The following is a 19,392-nucleotide window of genomic DNA, read 5'->3' on the forward strand; positions in this document are numbered from 1 at the left end:
TTGATGATTTAATTCCTGTGCTGTTTGTAACAAGCCTGGTAGGTTGACTGATATTTTCTGGGTGATTTAAATATTTACTGGCTTTCATCAAGCTACCCACTCAAGACAAAACTTCAAACTGTAACCAGTGCCTGCAACCTGTTGATATCAAATACATTATCAAGCATTTCACACATGTTATTCAGATACTTACTGTTAGCACTTGGTGGTTTTTGGCAGTTTTCCACAAAAAAATGGGCTTTACGTGAGTCAGATGAACCTGTAGCCATATTACTCCAACAGTATTTAACATGAGATCATCTCTAAGCTTAACAGGAATGTGGTTATGAATATAAACAATTGGCATTTCTGTTTTTTCTGTAAATGTTCTAAACTTGTGTTGCTACCACTGTATCATCAAAGGTATTATCTAAGTGAGTTTCAGAGATAGTCAGAATATGAATGTCATCTGTTACTAGCAATTTATTGATTTCATGAACCTTGTTCCTTAAGCTACATATGTTAACGTGGCCTATTTTAAGCATGTTTCTTCTGGGATGCTTACTTGTTTTCATTGCTTTACTGGGAAGTTTAGCAGAAGTAAATATGCTCATGTTATTTACAGTGGACTTTCTACTAGGGCACACTGCCTCAGTGCTAACAGTATAAATCTGGTTCATAGGCACATGATTACTGCATACAATTGCTATAGGATCAGCAGAGGCATTCATGGCAGTTATAGGGACATAAATGAGGTTACTTACATTGTGTCTACCAACTCCCCTGGTACAATGTACATTTGCTGAAGCATTATGGCAAGGGATTAACTGAGCTGGGCTTGGGTCATTGATAAGTCAATGTCTCAATTCAGCCTTATAATGCTGTGAAATGATCCAGGGCCCCAAATGATTTTGGTGGATCCCATCCTCCTTATAAAACGTGTTACGTTTCCCAAAGTTATCGAAATTCTAAACAAGAGTTGCACACATTGAGCTTCAATAGTCACGTAGCCAGTTGTGAGGTGAAAGAATCCAGCCAAAACTTTCAATGCCATGATTTAGAGAAAGCACAGGGCCAGATATTCTGTTTTTTTATTACTTTCTAGCAGTGTCAATCAGCTCTTTAAAATCCAGTTTCAACTGTTTAGAGCTGCCCTTTATAATGTAATTAAAACCCACATGGACTACGATATAATCAATTTCCATGTCCTGAAGTAGTAAATTCAGGAGCAGCTTAGTAATGTGATATTCTCAAACTCCAGGATAGGACATTGTTTTTGCACCAGGAACGGTCACATTTCTTACCATGGAGCTGCTCAAAATCACGGCTGGCGAGAAAGACGAGGAAATCCACCAACTCCCACACATCACAGGATTCAGAGAACCGTTTATGGATGGGTGAGGCCTCCAACAGAGCGAGAAGCCCGGCTCGATCCAGAGCAGGGATGGAAGGTTGCCAACGTCGACTTCAAAATCGTAGGAGTAGACACTGCGGCGGGCAGGCACAGGTACAACCAGCGACGAAGGTGCAGGAAGATCAGGCTCCAGGACGACGAAACTATTCGTTGTTTGTATCCGCTTGTTTCCCCAGTTTCTTACGTAGGCTGGCGACCTGCGTGATCAAGGAAGCCACCTTAAGCCTATAATCCTCGGCAAGCAAGCTATGGACAAGGTATGACAGCAATCCATGCTTTGGTTTTATTTCCCTGACACTGTTTCCAAATGCTAACATTTTAGCATTTGTGGCACAAATCTCCTTCTAGCCACGGTTTTGATATTAGCATTTTTGACACATCATGTCCAAATGGTTAGTGGCGACAAATTTGGAAACAGGGCCATGAGAAATAAACCAAATCCTGTATTGCTGTCCCTAGGCTGCTTATAGGGTAAGGAAAACAACATTTTATTTTGGAATTTGGGTGAACTATCCCTTTTTTAGAACTTCATGAAAAACACCTGTGACTTCACTTACTTTAACTTTAAATGCCTGCCCTATTATTACACATTTAAATGAGTGGATTTGGCTATTTCAGCCACACCTGTTACTGACAGATGTATAAAATCAAGCACACAGCCATGCAATCTCCATAGACAAACATTGGCAGTGGAATGGCCTGTACTAAAGAGCTAGTGACTTTCAACATGGCACCATCATAGGATGCCACCTTTCCAACAAGTCAGTTTGTAATATTTCTGCCATGCTAGAGCTGACCCGGTCAACTGTGTTGTTATTGGAAACCTTTAGGAGCAACAACGGCTCAGCCACAAAGTGGTAGGCCACACAAGCTCACAAAATGGGACCACCAAGTGCTGAAGCACGTAATGCATATAAATCGTCTGTCCTCAGTTGCAACACTCGCTAACGAGTTCCAATCTGCGTCTGGAAGTAACGTCAGCACAATAACTGTTCGTCTGGAGTGTCATGAAATGGGTTTCCATGGCCGACCAGCTGCACACAAGCCTAAGATCACCATGCACAATGCCAAACGTCAGCAGGAGTGGTGTAAAGCTCACCGCCATTGCACTCTGTAGCAGTGGAAACGCATTCTCTGGAGTGATGAATCACGCTTCACCATCTGGCTGTCTGACAGACGAATCTGGGTTTGGCAGATGCCAGGAGTGGGCTACCCGAGAGAATGCATAGTGCCAACTGTAAAGTTGGTGCCGGAGGAATAATGGTCTGGGGCTGCTTTTCATAGTTCGGGTTAGGCCCAGTGATGACAAATCTTAATGCTACAGCATACAATGATGTCCTAGACAATTATGTGCTTCCAACTTTGTGGAAACAGTTTGGGGAAGGACCTTTCCTGCTTCAGCTTGACAATGTGCATGTGCACAAAGCGAGGTTCATACAGAAATGGTTTGTTGAGATCGTTGTGGAAGAACTTGACTGGTCTGCAGAGAGAGCTAACCTCAACCCCCATCGAACACCTTTAGGATGAACTGGAACTCCGACTACGAGCCTTGTGGCTGCTTTTGTCCCTGTAGCAATGTTCCAATATCTATTGGAAAGCCTTCCCAGAAGAGTGCAGGATGTTCAAGCAGCGAAGGGTGGACCAACTCCATATTCATATTCATGGTTTTGGAATGAGATGTTCGACAACCAGGTGTTCACATACTTTTGGTCCTGTTGGCATCACATTCAGTGGTTTCTGGTCAACAACCTCAATGGCACACATGGCTGTTCAGTGTTTAATATTTGGTGTGCAATTTAAGGTTTCAGATATAAAAGGTCAAATGTATTAATTTGAGAGGAGATACGCCAGGGGATAAATCATCGGTATGCTATTGTGCCTCGTTGTCATTAATCACAGCTCTCGTTGTTTATGTGATACCAGTGGAGCACGTGTGACTCTACGGGATTTAGTTGCGCGCTGTGTGGAATTCAGGTTGAACGCGTAGAGAAAGATGCACACACAGTTGAGTCAGTGTACGGAGTGTGTGTGGACGGGTGTGTGAGAGAGCTGACTATACACAGGGTCCAGGGCTGCCGTTCACAAGAGTCCCTTACCTGTGCGGAACAAATAGTGAATTGGAGATGAAAAGGCGCCCCCGTGCCAATGACCAAAATAAGGGCGAGCGAGTGCTTATGCTGAACGCATAGGCTATTTTAGTGAATGTTCTAACGATTCCTGAGACAGTTTTGAGTTGAAGGTCAATTTGGACTCTTAATTCCTACTCTGTAATTTGTATTTAATTTGTATTTTTCACCTGGATTTGTATCACTGTGTGATTTGTATCACTGAGTGCTCAATGGAAGAAGAAAATAACTTGCATCCAAGAGATCCAACAAGTGGCTGAATTAATATTATTTATCTGCATGAACGACTGGACAAAAACAACGGATTAAGCATCGTTGAATTGTCTCATTGTCTTTGTCTGCCTCTCTTCTACCGCAGTGAGTTAAACCGCTTGTCTTTTTTATTTGCATGTTGCGCTGAAAGCTCACTGGCAGTGTGTCTCAGCAGATGGAGTCGCCGTGATGTGTTTAGTTTTGTTCAGCTAATAGCAATTATACGTGTGGCAATATAGGCATGTTTCAAAAGTTGCCAATTAATTCCTTCAACCTAGGCTTGATCCATCTCGCAATGTCTGTAAACATAACTGTCAACTATCCAGATAAATAAAAACGATATACTGTGACAACGTCATATCTAATAATCTATTAGGCTTCTTAGTGTTCATTTATCAAAGAACAGGGGAGGAATTCACGAATCTTCTCCTCTCTCCTGCCTCTCGATCCTGTGGCCACAGCGGTTCCTTCCTATCCATGGACTTGACCCCCGCACCCTCTTTGAAAGTAAAGTTGTGAACGACTCTGAAGAACCACTCATATGAAGACCAGGTCACAGGTGGCAGCCCCAGACCGTCACCGCAGCCATGCCTATCATGCATCCAATCACCTCCAATTTGATGTACCGGGGCATCTGCACTATCCCGGACATGCTCGCCTACCGAGCACCGGTCAACCTGCCCGAGGACGAGGTTGAAGGTGAGGATGAGACTTTACCTGTTATATAATCAGCTCTGTTTCGGTTACCAGCTCTGATGGTATTCTGTTGCCTAGTCAATATATAATCATGGCTCTTTCAATGTGTGAAAAAAATGTCAGGGTAAGGCAGTTGTATTCACTATAGGCTAATTGGTGTGGCTCTCAGCGAGCGGTTTGAGTTCATTCAGACGAAGTCGCTGTCAGCATTATCAGATTAAGCACCATGGACAGCGCCACTCAAAGCGTCTGCATTTCAAGCAATCCCTCGCCTCACCGTGATAACAATGTGTGACACCGTTTAGACCACCCAACCACAGTAGATTGTCATTCACAGATGTTTCGTTGCTTTTCTACCTCAACTTTATAATTTAATAAATTATGAAGCTATCAATTAATCAATTAATTTAATCATCAATCAGTGGGATAATTGTGTGTGGTTCGAGCTTCACCTGTTTGCAGGTGAAAGGGGAATTGTGAGAGGAGTGGGAATTGTGAGAGTAGTGAGATGTCCACATATTCAAAAGACAGTGCTACAAGCCTGTCCACTGAGTCAACATATTTTGTTTATTGGTGTGTAATAGTGCCTTATTGTGAACTTGCTTATCAGTGACTAACCAGTACTTGTTCTGGTAAGAAGGCAGTACTAGCATTGAGACTGTCTCTCGAACAAATAGGTTAGAGATGTGTATTAATGTATGTATTTCTGCACCCCGGCACACGTTGCCCAATAGCAATAATGTATGTATCCATATAAATAGCACTTGAAATGTAAACCTCTGGTAGACACATCATCTGTATTACACAGAAACCCTGTAGAGGAATCCTCTCAATGAGACAGAACACTCATGCGTACATTGTGACTGAAATATCACACTGTAGTGGTGGAAATCACCTATTGTATGAAGTTTCCATTTTTTTATGTCAAGTGTACAAGTACAGTGAAATAGTACAGTCATTGTTTATTTCAAGGTACAGTATGTATTTAGTTTTGCTCTCTGATCTTTATTAGCCGATAGAACTTGCAGGATATCATGGTAGCCAATGTTTGTGGTAGCCATTATGCCTGGATTTACTGTTACTGTTGCTAGTAACGTTAGTAACCTTAGCACTCCGTTTAGCATGTGGCCAGCTATAGCTAACATTTCCCAACGAGAGCATTTTAGCCAGTTTTCTTATATTTACATTTAATGAATACCATGATGGTAAAGGTTTATCTTGACTTTGTGTAACAGTATGAGAAATGCTGATGTGCTGAACTGTTAATAAGTGATTTAATTCAAGGTTGCTAGTGGTTAGTTAGTAGGGGCAAGCCAGTAGGGGTGTAAAAGTGTCTATGCTAAAAGTGTGCGTGTTGTATAAGTGATACAGTTGAAGTAGGGAAGTTTACATACACCTTATCCAAATACATTTAAACTCAGTTTTTCACAATTCCTGACATTTAATCCAAATAAAAAATTCCCTGCTTTAGGTCAGTTAGGATCACTACTTTATTTTGTGAAATGTCAGAATAAAAGAAAAGAGAATGATTTATTTCAGCTTTTATTTCTTTCATTACATTCTCAGTGGGTCAGAAGTTTTCAAACACTCAATTAGTATTGGATAGCATTGCCTTTAAATAGCTTAACTTGAGTCAAACATTTCGGGTAGCCTTCCACAATCTTCCCACTGTCACGATCGTCGTCCTCCTCGTAGTTGGAAGGATCGGAGGACCAAAATGCAGGGTGGTATGTGCTCATCGTGAATTTAATGAACAGAGAACACTTGAACAAACTATACAAAACAATAAACGAATAACGACCGTGAAGCTATAATAAGAACTGTGCTCACACAAGCAACTAACAGACAATCACCCACAACCCACAATAACAAAACAGGCTACCTAAATATGGTTCCCAATCAGAGACAACGATTAACACTTGCCTCCGATTGAGAACCATATCAGGCCAAACACAGAAACAGACAAACTAGACATCCAACATAGAATGCCCACTCAGATCACACCCTGACCAAACAAAACATAGAAACATACAAAACAAACTATGGTCAGGGTGTGACACCCATAATAAGTTGGGCGAATTTTGGCCCATTCCTCCTGACAGAGCTGGTGTCAGGTTTGTAGGTCTGCTTGCTTGCACACACTTTTTCAGTTCTGCCCACAAATTTTCTATAGGATTGAGGTCAGGGCTTTGTGATGGCCACTCCAATACCTTGACCTCGTTGTCCTTAAGCCATTTTGCCACAACTTTGGAAGTATGCTTGGGGTCATTGTCCATTTGGAAGACCCTTTTGCGATCAAGCTTTAACTTCCTGACTGATGTCTTGAGATGTTGCTTCAATATATCCACATAATTTTCCTACCCCATGATGCCATCTATTTTGTGAAGTGCACCAGACAACATGATGCTACCACACCCATGCTTCACGGTTGGGATGGTGTTCTTCGGCTTGCAAGCCTCCCACTTTTTCCTCCAAACATAACAATGGTCATTATTAACAGTTCTATTTTTGCTTCATCAAACCAGAGGACATTTCTCCAAAAAGTATTTCTCCAAAAATGCATCCACGGGTACACCTCCAATTGACACAAATTATGTCAATTAGCCTATCAGAAGCTTCTAAATCCATTACATAATTTTATGGAATTTTCCAAGCTGTTTAAAGGCACAGTCAATGTAAAGTATGTAAACTTCTGACCCATTGGAATTGTGATACAGTGAATTTACAGTGAATTTTAAGTGAAATTATCTGTTTGTAAACAATTGTTAGAAAAGCTACTTGTGTCATGCACAAAGTAGATGTCCTACCCGACTTGTCAAAACTATAGTTTGTTAATTTAAATATTTAGAGTTTTAATATAACTCTTTAATAATCACTAAAAATGTTACACTGAAAAATCTACACTAATTAACACTGGTGAATGTATGTATTGTAATGTTATGTTGCCTATGGTTTTTGTCTATGTACGTTTTTGGTTTATTGCGAGAAAGAAAGTAAAATAAAAAATAGATTTTTTTTTAGAATAAGTCATGACAGAAAACCATTCAGAAAAGTGACTTCAAGAGACGGACACACGAATGAATACACAGCTGGAGTGAAGCCGCTGTCCACAAAATACAGTAAAGAACCATAGCATACTAAGTCCTCGTTGCTTTTGGAAAAAAAATCTGTGTGTATGTGACACTCTGAATGAAGTCAAGTTATCATCTGACCATATAATTAGATTGAATTGTTCTGTATCAGCAAAAAAAAAAATATACAGTTGAAGTCGTAAGTTTACATACATTTAGGTTGGAGTCATTAAAACTCGTTTTTCAACCACTCCACACATTTCTTGTTAACACTCAGTGGGGTAAAATAACCCCACTGTTGGATTCCAATATGAATTTCACATCACTTTGCAAGCCAGCATAATATGACTTGCAGGCCTGATGTGGCCTGTAGACCATGAGATTCAGGGAACTGTATTAGGGTCAAACTAGGCACTCAAAAGATCTTATGAAATATGTATTGTATTATCTTAATTTAATTTTAATGACAACATATTTACTTAGGATCTCTATTGGTGAAGACCACAGGACTTAAAATGAATAAATGCAACAATCGTGTCTTTGTCACTAGCAAACAGTCATGGGTGGTAACTCAAAAATGAACTCGATAGGCACCTTGGGAAATGTGCAAATAATGCTTATAATCCTACAGCGGGGCTATTCAATTCTGGTCCTAGAGGTCCAACACACATCTGGTTTTGTATTTATGTATGGTTCTTCAGAACCTAAAATGTTTCCCCTATGGTATCGCTTTCAATAACTTTATTTGTTTCCAACTTGGACCTTTTATTTGTAAGGGTGTATAGAAACCCAGTGGATTAATAATCCCAATGATAGAGAAATGCTCACATTGTGACAGAAATCTCCTATTGTAGCGCTTCACTCAGTGTTGTGTTGTCTGGCTGGCTTACCCTTGTCACCTGATTGAGGTTTATGGATCAGCTACAGTATATTTATAGCTTGTATTTAAAGGGAACACAATTATACTGTAGTATTGAGTTCAGATAGAGAGAGGAAGAAAGGCTCAAGGCACTCAACCCACTCTCAAGTCCCAGTTTGAGACAGACAGCATTTGGCTGCATGGTTGAGCTTTGACAGATTGACTGAAACTGTTGGTATATGGTGTCGCTTTTCGGTGTGAGAAGATGTATATCAGTGTACAAACAATTCAAATGCCTCACATTTTGGCTTATCTGACCATGACAGAATGCATGCATAAGTGTGAATGACTGTGTGGTTACCAATGAGGAAATTCCCTGGGACAAAAACCAGATGAATAGCTAATTAAACCTGGAGTCACATATGCATGCACACACATGCACAGGGTCACATGTGCACACATGCACTCACTCACACTCGCTCTCACTCACACTGTAAAGAAGGCACCGGAGAAGAAGGCTGATGTTTTACCTAACCAATAGTGTTTTTTTTGTTCGTAACTTATTTTTTCACTTATTTTGTACATAATGTTGCCCCTACCGTCTCTTATGACCGAAAATAACTTCTGGACATCAGGACTGCGATTACTCACCACGGACTGGCAGAATCCTTTTTTCCCTTTAACGAGTGTGACGAGCCCAACGTGAATTATATACTGCTCTCCTGGGAACAGGCCCAGATCCCCGTGATTTGTGAAGAGAAGGAGGAGGCCAAAGGGCGGGCTGCCTTCTAAGAATTCGTAGGCGATCGAATAAACCCCCACTTCCTTCCATTCTGTTACTACCAACGGGACATTCAAAACTGTAATATCTTATGCTTCACGGAGTCGTGGCTGAACGACGACACAATCAACATACAGCTGGCTGGTTATACCAACGGCGTCTGGCAAGACAAGGAGCGGTGGACCATGTATTTTTGTAAATATCAGCTGGTGCACAATATCTAAGGAAATCTTATCTGATGATAAGCTGTAGACCACACTATCCACCTAGAGAGTTTTTATCTGTATTTTTCGTAGCTGTTTTACATACCACCACAGACTGAGGCTGGCACTAAGACCACAATGAATGAGCTGTATTCCGCCATAAGCAAACAAGAAAATGATCACCCAGAGGCGGCGCTCCTATTAGCCGTGGAAACTTTCAGGGAAACTTAAATCCATTTTACCAAATTTATATCAGCATGTTAAATGTGTAACCAGAGGGAAAAAACTCTGGACCACCTTTACTTCACACACAGAGACGCATACTGTCACGTCTGCTCCCTCTCCGGCCTCTAGGTCCCCAGGCTCCTCGTTATGGCGCACACCTATCACCATCGCCGTGAGCACCTGCGCGTCATCAGACTCACCTGGATTCCATCACTTCCCTGATTACCTTCCCTAAATATGTCACTCCCTTTGGTTCCTTCCCCAGAGGTTATTGTTTCTGTTCCAATGTTAAGTTTGTGCATTGTTCGTGTTTGTTTTGTTTATGTTGCGATTATTTATTAAAACACTCACTCCCTGAACTTGCTTCCTGACTCTCAGCACACATCATTACAGAATAACGCCTCACCTAAGGGAAGCATCAGGGAGTGTTTTTTGTTTTTTTGTTTCGGTGGAAATTATGTCGGGTCCGTAAGCTGCTCCAGGCTCTCATGCCTCAGCCGGATCGCCAGGCTCCCCTGTTACAGCCGGCTTGTCAGTCTTTCATGCCTTCACGGATTGCCAGGCTCCCCTGCTTCCACTGGCGCATCAGGCTCTCATGCCTCAGTTGGTCTGTCAGGTTCCCGCACCCCAGCCGGCAACAGATTCCCGCGCATCAGCAGGGGTGATCGGTCCACTCCTGATCCCCGGGATCGTCCCTTTGGTTGGTGTCCTGCGGTTGGAGCTCAACGCACCGGTGAGGGGGAACCGTCACGTATGCTCTTTCCGGTGCTCTAGGTCACCATGCTCCCATGTCTCAGCTGCACGGACAGGTTTCCCGTGTCTCAGCAAAGGTGACCGGTCCGCTCCTGATCCCCGGGACCATCATTTCGGTCAGCATCCTGCGGCTGGAGCCGTGCGTCGGGGAGGAGTTACTGTCACGTGTGCTCCCTCTCTGGCCCCTAGGTCACCAGGCTGCTCATTATGGCGCACACCTGTCACCATTGTTACACGCACCTGCGTGTTATCAGACTCACCTGGACTCCATCACTTCCCTGATTACCTTCACTGTATATGTCACTCCCTTTGGTTCGTTCCCCAGGCCTTATTGTTTCTGTTCCTGTGTTAAGTCTGTGGGTTGTTCATGTTTCCTGTTTTGTTTTGTTTTATGTTAAGTTAATTTATTAAATCACTCAATCCCTTAACTTGCTTCCCGACTCTCAGCGCACATCGTTACACATACAAAGCTCTCCCTCACCCTTCATTTGGCAAATCTGACCATAATTATATCCTCCTGATTCCTGCTTACAGGAAAAAATGTAAGCAGGAAGCACCAGTGACTCGATCAATAAAAAGTGGTCCGATGAAGCAGATGCTAAGCTACAGGACTGTTTTGCAACCACAGACTGGAATATGTTCCAGGATTCCTTCAATGGTGTTGAGGAGTACACCACATCAGTCATTGGCTTCATCAATAAGTGCATTGATGACGTCACCCCCACAGTGACCATACGTACATACCCCAACCAGAAGCAATGGATTACAGCCAACGAGAGCATACAGGTTGCAGTGGTGGGTAGTATATGGGTCTTTGGTGACAAAACGTATGGCACTGTGATAGACTACATCCAGTTTGCTGAGTAGAGCATTGGTGGCTATTTTGTAAATGACATCGCCGAAGTCAAGGATTGGTAGGATAGTCAGTTTTATGTTTGGCAGTATGAGTGAAGAAGGCTTTGTTGCGAAATAGGAAGCCAATTCTAGATTTAATTTTAGATTGGAGATGCTTCATGTGAGTCTGGAAGGAGATTTTACAGTCTAACCAGACACCTAGGTATTTGTAGTTGTCCACATATTCTAAGTCAGAACTGTTTTCCAAATAATGATGCTAGTCAGGCGGACAGGTGCGGGCAGAAATTGGTTGAGGAGCATGAATTTAGTTTTACGAGCATTGAAAAGCAGTTGGAGGCCACGGAAGGAGTGTTGTATGGCATTGAAGCTCATTTGGAGGTTTGTTAACACATTGCTGCAGGAGGTGCAGTGCAGTTGGCTGGGGTAGGGGTAGCCAGGAGGAAAGCATGGCCAGCCATAGAAAAATGCTTGTTGAAATGATCGATGAGCGTAGATTTATCAGTGGTAACAGTGTTTCCTAGCCTCAGTCACAATTTGTGGGGGAATTAGTGCTACAGGATGCAAATTTCTGTTTGAAAAAGCTAACCTTAGCTTTCCTAACTGACTTCTCTGAAAAGTTGCATATCGCGGGGGCTATTTGATGCTAATACAGAACGCCACAAGATGTTTTTGTGCTGGTCAAGGGCAGTCAAGTCTGGGGTGAACCAAGGGCTATATCTGTTCTTAGTTTTTAAAAAATTGAATGGGGCATGCTTATTTAAGATGGCGAGGAAAGCACTTTTAAAGAGCAACCAGGCATCCTCTACTGACGGGATGAGGTCAATATCCTTCCAGGATACCCGGGCCAGATCGATTAGAAAGGCCTGCTCGCTGAAGTGTTTTAGGGAGCATTTGACTGTGATGAGGGGTGGTCGTTTGACCGCGGACCCATTACGGACGCAGGCAATGAGGCAGTGATCGCTGAGATCCTGGTTGAAGACAGCAGAGGTGTATTTAGAGGGCATGTTGGTCAGGATGATATCTAAGAGGGTACCCATGGTTACAGGTTAGGGTTGCACCTGGTAGGTCTCTTGATAATTTGTGTGAGATTGAGGGGATCTATCTTAGATTGTAGGACTGCCAGGGTGTTAAGTGTTCACATATGATGTCCAGGGCACAGCTGGGGGCTGAGGGGGGTCTGTAACAAGCGCAATGGCGAGATACTTGTTTCTGGAAAGGTGGATGATTAAAAAGTTCAAATTGTTTGGGAACAGACCAGGATAGTATAACAGAACTCTGCTGGCTATCTCTGCAGTAGATTGCAACTCCGCCCCATTTGGCAGTTCTATCTTGTTTGAAAATGTTGTAGTTAGGGATGAACATTTCAGGATTTTTGGTGGCCTTCCTAAGACAGGGTTCGGACACGGCTTGGACATCAGGGTTGGCGAAGTGTGCTAAAGCAGTGAATAAAGCAAACTTAGGGAGGGGGCTTCTGATGTTAACATGCATGAAACTAAGGCTTTTACGGTTACAGAAGTCAACAAATGAGATCACCTGGGGAATGGGAGTGGTGCTGGGGGCTGCAGGGCCTGGATTAACTGCTACATTACCAGAGGAACAGAGTAGTATAAGGGTATGGCTAAAGGCTATAAGAACTGGTCGTCTATTGCGTTCAGAACAGAGAGTAAAAAGAGAAGATTTCTGGGCATGGAAGAATAGATTCAAGACATAATGTACAGACAAGGGTATGGTAGGATGTGAGTACAGTGGCGGTAAACCTAGGCATTGAGTGACGATGAGAGAGGTTTTATTTCTGAAGGCACCAGTTAAGCCAGGTGAGGTCACAGCATGTGTGGGGGGTGGACAAAAGGTCTATCTAATGCATATAGGGCAGGCTTGGGGGCTCTACAGTGAAATCAAACAGTTATCACTAACCAAAACAGTAAAAGACAAGACATATTGACATTAGGGAGAGGCATGTGTAGCCGAGTGATCATAGGGTCCAATGAGTAGCAATAGGTGAGTCAGGGGGCCGATTCAGTAGTCGCTACTACGCTAGGCGAGCTGGAGACACGACGATTCAGACAGCTAGCCGGGGCTAGCAGATAGGCCTTCGGCAACGTCGCAATGGAAGAGCCTGTTGAGACCACCTCAGACGATTACCACAGCAGAGCAGTCGTGATAGATCGGCGGGGCTCCATGTTGGAAGTAAAGGGTGCAGGCCAATTGGCAAAAGAGGTATTGTAGCCCAAGAAATTAGCTGGTGGACCTCTTCGGCTAGCTGGGAGATGGGCCTAGCTCAAAGCTAGCTTAAGGCTAACTGGTGCTTGCTTCGGGACAGAGACATTAGCCAGGAGTAGCCACTCGGATTGCAGCTAGCAAGCAGCGATGCTCCGGTGTAAAGGTTCAGAGCTTGCAGTAGGCATCGGGAGATGTGGTAGAGAAAAAGCAATCCTATATGCTCTGGATTGATATCGCGCTGTGTAGACTGGTAGATATTGACCGAGCTGAGGCTGGCTAATGTCCGAGTTAATGGTGAAGACCGCTAGCAGTGGCTAACTGACTACTAGCTAGTAGCTAGTTAGCTGGCTAGCCTTTGATGGGGGTTCGGGTTCTAAAGTATAAAAATAGCAGATCCTTACCACATTGAGTGAGGCAGGTTGCAGGAGAGTATATTCAGTCCGTAGATGTAGTCAGATTAAAATATATACGAAATATATACAAAAACATTTTACGAAAACAATATTTACACGGGACAGGACAAAACACACGTCTGACTGCTACGCCATCTTGGATCATTTCTAGTCCAAGCACACCAAGACAGTTGTGAAGAGGGCACGACAAAACCTATTCCCCCTCAGGAGACTGCAAAGATTTGGCATGGGTCCTCAGATCCTCAAACAGTTCTACAGCTGCACCATCGAGAGCATCCTGACGGGTTGCATCACTGCCTGGTATGGCAACTGCTCAGACTCCGACCGCAAGGCACTACAGAGGGGAGTGCAAACGGCCCAGTATATCACCGGGGCCAAGCTTCCTGCCATCCAGGAACTCTATACCAGGCTGTGTCAAAGGAAGGCCCTGAATATTGTCAGACTCCAGTCACCCAAGTCATAGACTGTTCTCTCCGCTACTGCACGGCAAGAGGTACCAGAGCGCCAAGTCTAGGACCAAGAGGCTTCAAATCAGCTTCTACCCCTAAGCCATAAGACTCCTGAACATCTAATCAAATTGCTATCCAGACTATTTGCATTGCCCCCCCCCCCACCACACACACACACCTCCCTCTCTTTTACACCGCTGCATCTCTCTGTTGTTATCATCTATGCATAGTCACTTTAATACCTCTACCTACATATTACCTCAACTAACTGTTGCACCCACACATTGACTCTGTACCGGTACCACCCTGTATATAGTCTCGCTATTGTTATTTTACTGCTGCTCTTTAATAACTTGTTACTTTTATTTCTTAGCCGTATTTTTTAAACTGCATTTTTGGTTAGGGGCTCGTAAGTAAGCATTTCACTGTAAGGTAACCTTCACTGTAACCTGTTGTATTCGGCGCATGTGACTAATACAATTTGATTTGATTTGACATGCACTCACACGCACACACAGACTCACATACGCACTCACAAACACACACTCACACGTGCATGCATACACACACACAAGATGCGAGCAAGTACATGCACGCACGCACACACACACACACACACACACACTTTGGACTCGGCACAGCACAGTAAACCCATTCTGTGCTGTGACTGGTTACAATTAGAAAAGCTGGCTGAAAAACGTGAATAACAAAATTATAACATTTTGTATGGATGATGAGTTTCAACTCTCTGTAGACTGAGCATGTGATAAATCAACACTCCTCGACAGTGAGTAGTTTCAGAATATCTCTCTCTCTCTCTCTCTCTCTCTCTCTCTCTCTCTCTCTCTCTCTCTCTCTCTCTCTCTCTCTCTCGCTCTCGCTTTACTAGCAGACATAGAGAAAAATATAAGATGAAATACACTACCTAGTTGCTTCTTTTGTCAACAGACTTATTGATACTGAGACCAACGTATATTTAAGGGATGAGCCCTGAATTACGGAAATGACAGAAAATACACACATCAAAATATAAATAACCAGAAAGAAAAACACGGTCATAAAAAACAAACACATTCATCAGTAATAAGTTCCTCAATCAGCTTTCTGAATTGCCCTAGAGGCACCAGAACAACCAAACAGACGTTTGGTACAGGTGGAGTTTTTGTAAAAGGGCGCTGTAATGAAAACATAACAATGTATCAACCTATGTGACATCAAAGAGGGCAAACCAACTTTCTGGTAGAGAATTCAGTGATGAATGTACTAAAACTGCGCCCGTAATAAAGCATAAACTGCATTTAATGATAAACTGCATGTAACGGCTTTAATGAAATTGAAGTCTAGGACCAATAGGAACGTCGACTGAATAATCTGCTTTCTACTATTTAGTGAGAGGATGACCTATTTCTAGAGAACAAGCCCATTTTTGTTATCAGCTTCTAACTCATCAATATGCTATTAAATGACATATTTTCATCTTTCCAAATGCCAAGATATTTGTAAGCAGGGACATGATCAATCCATCATCCAAAGGAGATACAGTATGCTTAAATCATTATTTTATTTTTATTTGTTATTTTTATGCACTCTAGAGAACAACATGTACTTACTTTTACCTGCATGCAGTACTACGCTGAACAAAAATATAAAACACCGCATGTAAAGTGTTGGTCCCATGTTTCATGAGCTGAAATAAAAGATCTCAGAAATTTTCCATATGCAAAAAAACGTATTTCTCTCAAATTATGTCCACAAATTTGTTTACATCCCTGTTAGTGAGCATTTCTTCTTTGCCAAGATAATCCATCCATCTGACAGTTGTGGCATATCGACAAGCTAATTAAACAACATGATCATTAAACAGGTGCACCTTGTGCAGGGGACAATATAGGCCACTCTAAAATGTGCAGTTTTGTCACACAACACAATGCCACATTGGGAGCGTGCACGTTTTGAGGGAGCGTGCAATTGGCATGCTGACTGCAGCAATTTCCACCAGAGCTATTGCCAGATAATTGAATATGAATTTGTCTACCATAATCTGCCTCCAATGTAGTTTTAAAGAATTTGGAAGCTTTTAACCTGTGGGATCGTCTGAGAACAGCCAACCAGACAGCTGATAAAACTGTGGGTTTGCACAACCGAAGAATTTCTGCTGAAACCATCTAAGCCTAAGGGAAGCTTATCTGTGTGCTCGTCGTCCTCACCAGGGTCTTGAACTGGCTGGAGTTCAGCATTGTAACCAACTTTAGTAGGCAAATGCTCACCTTCAATGCCCACTGGCACGCCGGAGAAGTGTGCTCTTCATGGATGAATCCCGGTTTCAACTGTACTGGCAGATGGCAGACAGAAAGGCGTTGTGTGGGCAAGCGGTTTGTTGATGTCAACGTGGTGAACAGAGTGCCCCGTGTTGGCGATGGGGGTATGGGCAGGCATACGCTATGGACAACAAACACAATTGCATTTTATCTATGGCAATTTGAATACACAGAGATACCGTGATGAGATCCCGAGGCCCATTGTCGTGACATTCATCCGCCGTCATCACCTCATGTTTCAGCATGATAACGCAGAGCCCCATATCGCAAGGATCTGTACACAATTCCTGGAAGCTGAAAATGTCTCAGTTCTTCCATGGCCTGCATATTCACCAGACATGTCACCCATTGAGCATGAATAGGATGCTCGAGTTTGATGTGTGGTCCAGTTTCTGCCAATATCCAGCAACTTCGCATAGCCATACAACATTCCACAGGCCACAATCAACAGCCTGATTAACTCTATTTGAAGGAGATGTGTTGCGCTGCATGAGGCAAATGGGGGTCACACCAGATACTGACTGGTTTTCTGTTCCACGTCCCTACTTTTTTTAAAGGTATCTGTGACCAACAGATGCATATCTGTATTCCCAGTTCTGTGAAATCCAATTGACTTATTTCAATTGACTGATTTTCCCATGTGAGCTGTAACTAAGTAAATTCATGGACATTTTGGCTTGTTGCATTTTACATTTTTGTTCAGTGTAATTTCAGGTCAATATAGTTTTTCTCTAATACAATGAAGGCAGACTGTAGTTCAGATAGAGCCTGGTCAACCATGGGTGTAATAGCATAAACAACAGTATCATCTGCATTTAAGTGCAGGTTACAAATTGTCAATATTTTTATGTAAACAGTAAAAGGTACAGGAGCCAGAATTGACCCCTGTAGGACACCTTTTGTGATGTCCAGAAAACTGTATTTAACACCATCAGTAGATACACATTGAGTTCTATCTGTTAAGTAATTCCTGAACCAGTTACATGCAGCCAAGTCGAGGCCAATTGAGGAAAGCCTCTGAATGAGCAATGAGTGATCAACAGCATCGAAGGCCTTTGCCAGGTCATTGAAGAGGGCAGCACAATGTTGCTTTTTATCCATACAATTAAGCAAATCATTTATAAATAGGGATGCAGCAAAGCAAGTGCGATGACCTGGTATTAAACCTGACTGATGTACATTTAGAATACATTGAAAAAATTAAGAAAGATCTTAGCTGAGAATTAATCAGGGATTCTAATATTTTAGCTAGGCAAGAAAGTTTTGAAATAGTGTGATTAATCATTTAGGTTACAAGGGTCATCAACTTTGGGAAGGGGGAGAGCATGGGTTGCCTTCCAAACCTTGGGTGTAGTACCAGATATAATAGTCAGGTAAAAAATATGGGTTAATATTTCAGCAATTAGGAGGGCAGAGTTGAAGAAAAAAATTGATCAAGCATATCAAATCAAATTATTATTTGTCACATGCCCCAAATACAAATTCTGACTTACGAGCCCCTAACCAACAATGCAGTTAAAAAAATACAGATAAGAAATAAAAGTAACAAGTAATTGAAGAGCAGCAGTAAAATAACAATAGCGAGACTATATACAGGGGGGTACTGGTACAGAGTCAATGTGTGGGGGCACCGGTTAGTTGAGGTAATATATATATGTAGGTAGTGTTATTAAAGTGACTATGCATAGATGATAACAACAGAGAGCAGCAGTGGTGTAAAAGAGGGGGAGGTCTGGGGGGGGGGACAATGCAAATAGTCTGGGTAGCCATTTGATTAGCTGTTCCTGAGTCTTATGGCTTAGGGGTAGAAGCTGTTTAGAAGCCCCTTGGACCTAGACTTGGAGCTCTGGTACTGCCTGCTTGGTAGCAGAGAGGTCAGTCTATGACTAGGGTGGCTGGAGTCTTTGACAATTTTCAGGGCCTTCCTCTGACACTGCCTGGTATAGAGTTCCTGGATGGCAGGAAGCTTGGCCCCGGTGATATACTGGGCCAAACGCACTACCCTCTTTAGTGCCTTGCGGTCGGAGGCTGAGCAGTTTCCATACCAGGCAGTGATGCAACCCGTAAGGATGCTCTCGATGATGCAGCTGTAAAACCTTTTGAGGATCTGAGGACCCATGCCAAATCTTTTCAGTCTCCTGAGGGGGAATAGGTTTTGTCGTGCCCTCTTCACGACTGTCTTGTGCTTGGACCATGTTAGTTTGTTGTTGATGTGGACGCCAAGGAACTTGAAGCTCTCAACCTACTCCACTACAGCCCCGTCGATGAGAATGAGGGTGTGCTTGGACCTCGTTGTCCTGTAGTCCACAATCATCTCCTTTGTCTTAATCACATTGAGGGAGAGGTTGTTGTGGTCAGGTCTCTGACCTCCTCCCTATAGTATGTCTTATTGTTGTCGATGATCAGGCCTACCACTGTTGTGTCATCAGAAAACTTAATGATGGTGTCAGAGTTGTGCCTTACCATGCAGTCATGAGTGAACAGGGAATACAGCAGGGGAATGAGCAAACTCCCCTGAGGGGCTCCTGTGTTGAGGATCAGCGTGGAAGATGTGTTGTTACCTACCCTTAACACCTGGGGACAGCCAGTCAGGAAGTCCAGGAGTGCAATAGAGATTGCATCATCTGTGAATCTCTTGGTGAGGTATGCAAATTGGAGTGGGTCTAGGGTTTCTGGGATAATGATGTTGATGTGAGCCATGACCAGCCTTTCAAAGCATTTCATGGCTACAGACGTGAGTGCTATATCAGCCCCAGTGTTTTTGTGTGTTTTTTTAAC

The 19,392-nt window shown here is 43.0% G+C and overlaps 1 protein-coding gene across 1 annotated transcript in view; it reads left to right on the forward strand.

Annotated features, from left to right (window-relative positions):
* Positions 1–4,351: 4,351 nt before the first annotated feature.
* Positions 4,352–19,392, forward strand: part of LOC124033213 (calcium-binding protein 7-like) — a 78,682-nt gene continuing 63,641 nt past the window's right edge. Inside the window, exon 1 of the mRNA XM_046345177.1 lies at positions 4,352–4,470. Within this exon, the coding sequence (XP_046201133.1) occupies positions 4,359–4,470 (112 nt within the window). The 5' untranslated portion in view covers positions 4,352–4,358. The remainder of the gene's footprint in view (positions 4,471–19,392) is intronic.

Source organism: Oncorhynchus gorbuscha, linkage group LG04, assembly GCF_021184085.1.
Source record: "Oncorhynchus gorbuscha isolate QuinsamMale2020 ecotype Even-year linkage group LG04, OgorEven_v1.0, whole genome shotgun sequence".
In the NCBI taxonomy this organism is placed as follows: Eukaryota; Metazoa; Chordata; class Actinopteri; order Salmoniformes; family Salmonidae; genus Oncorhynchus; species Oncorhynchus gorbuscha.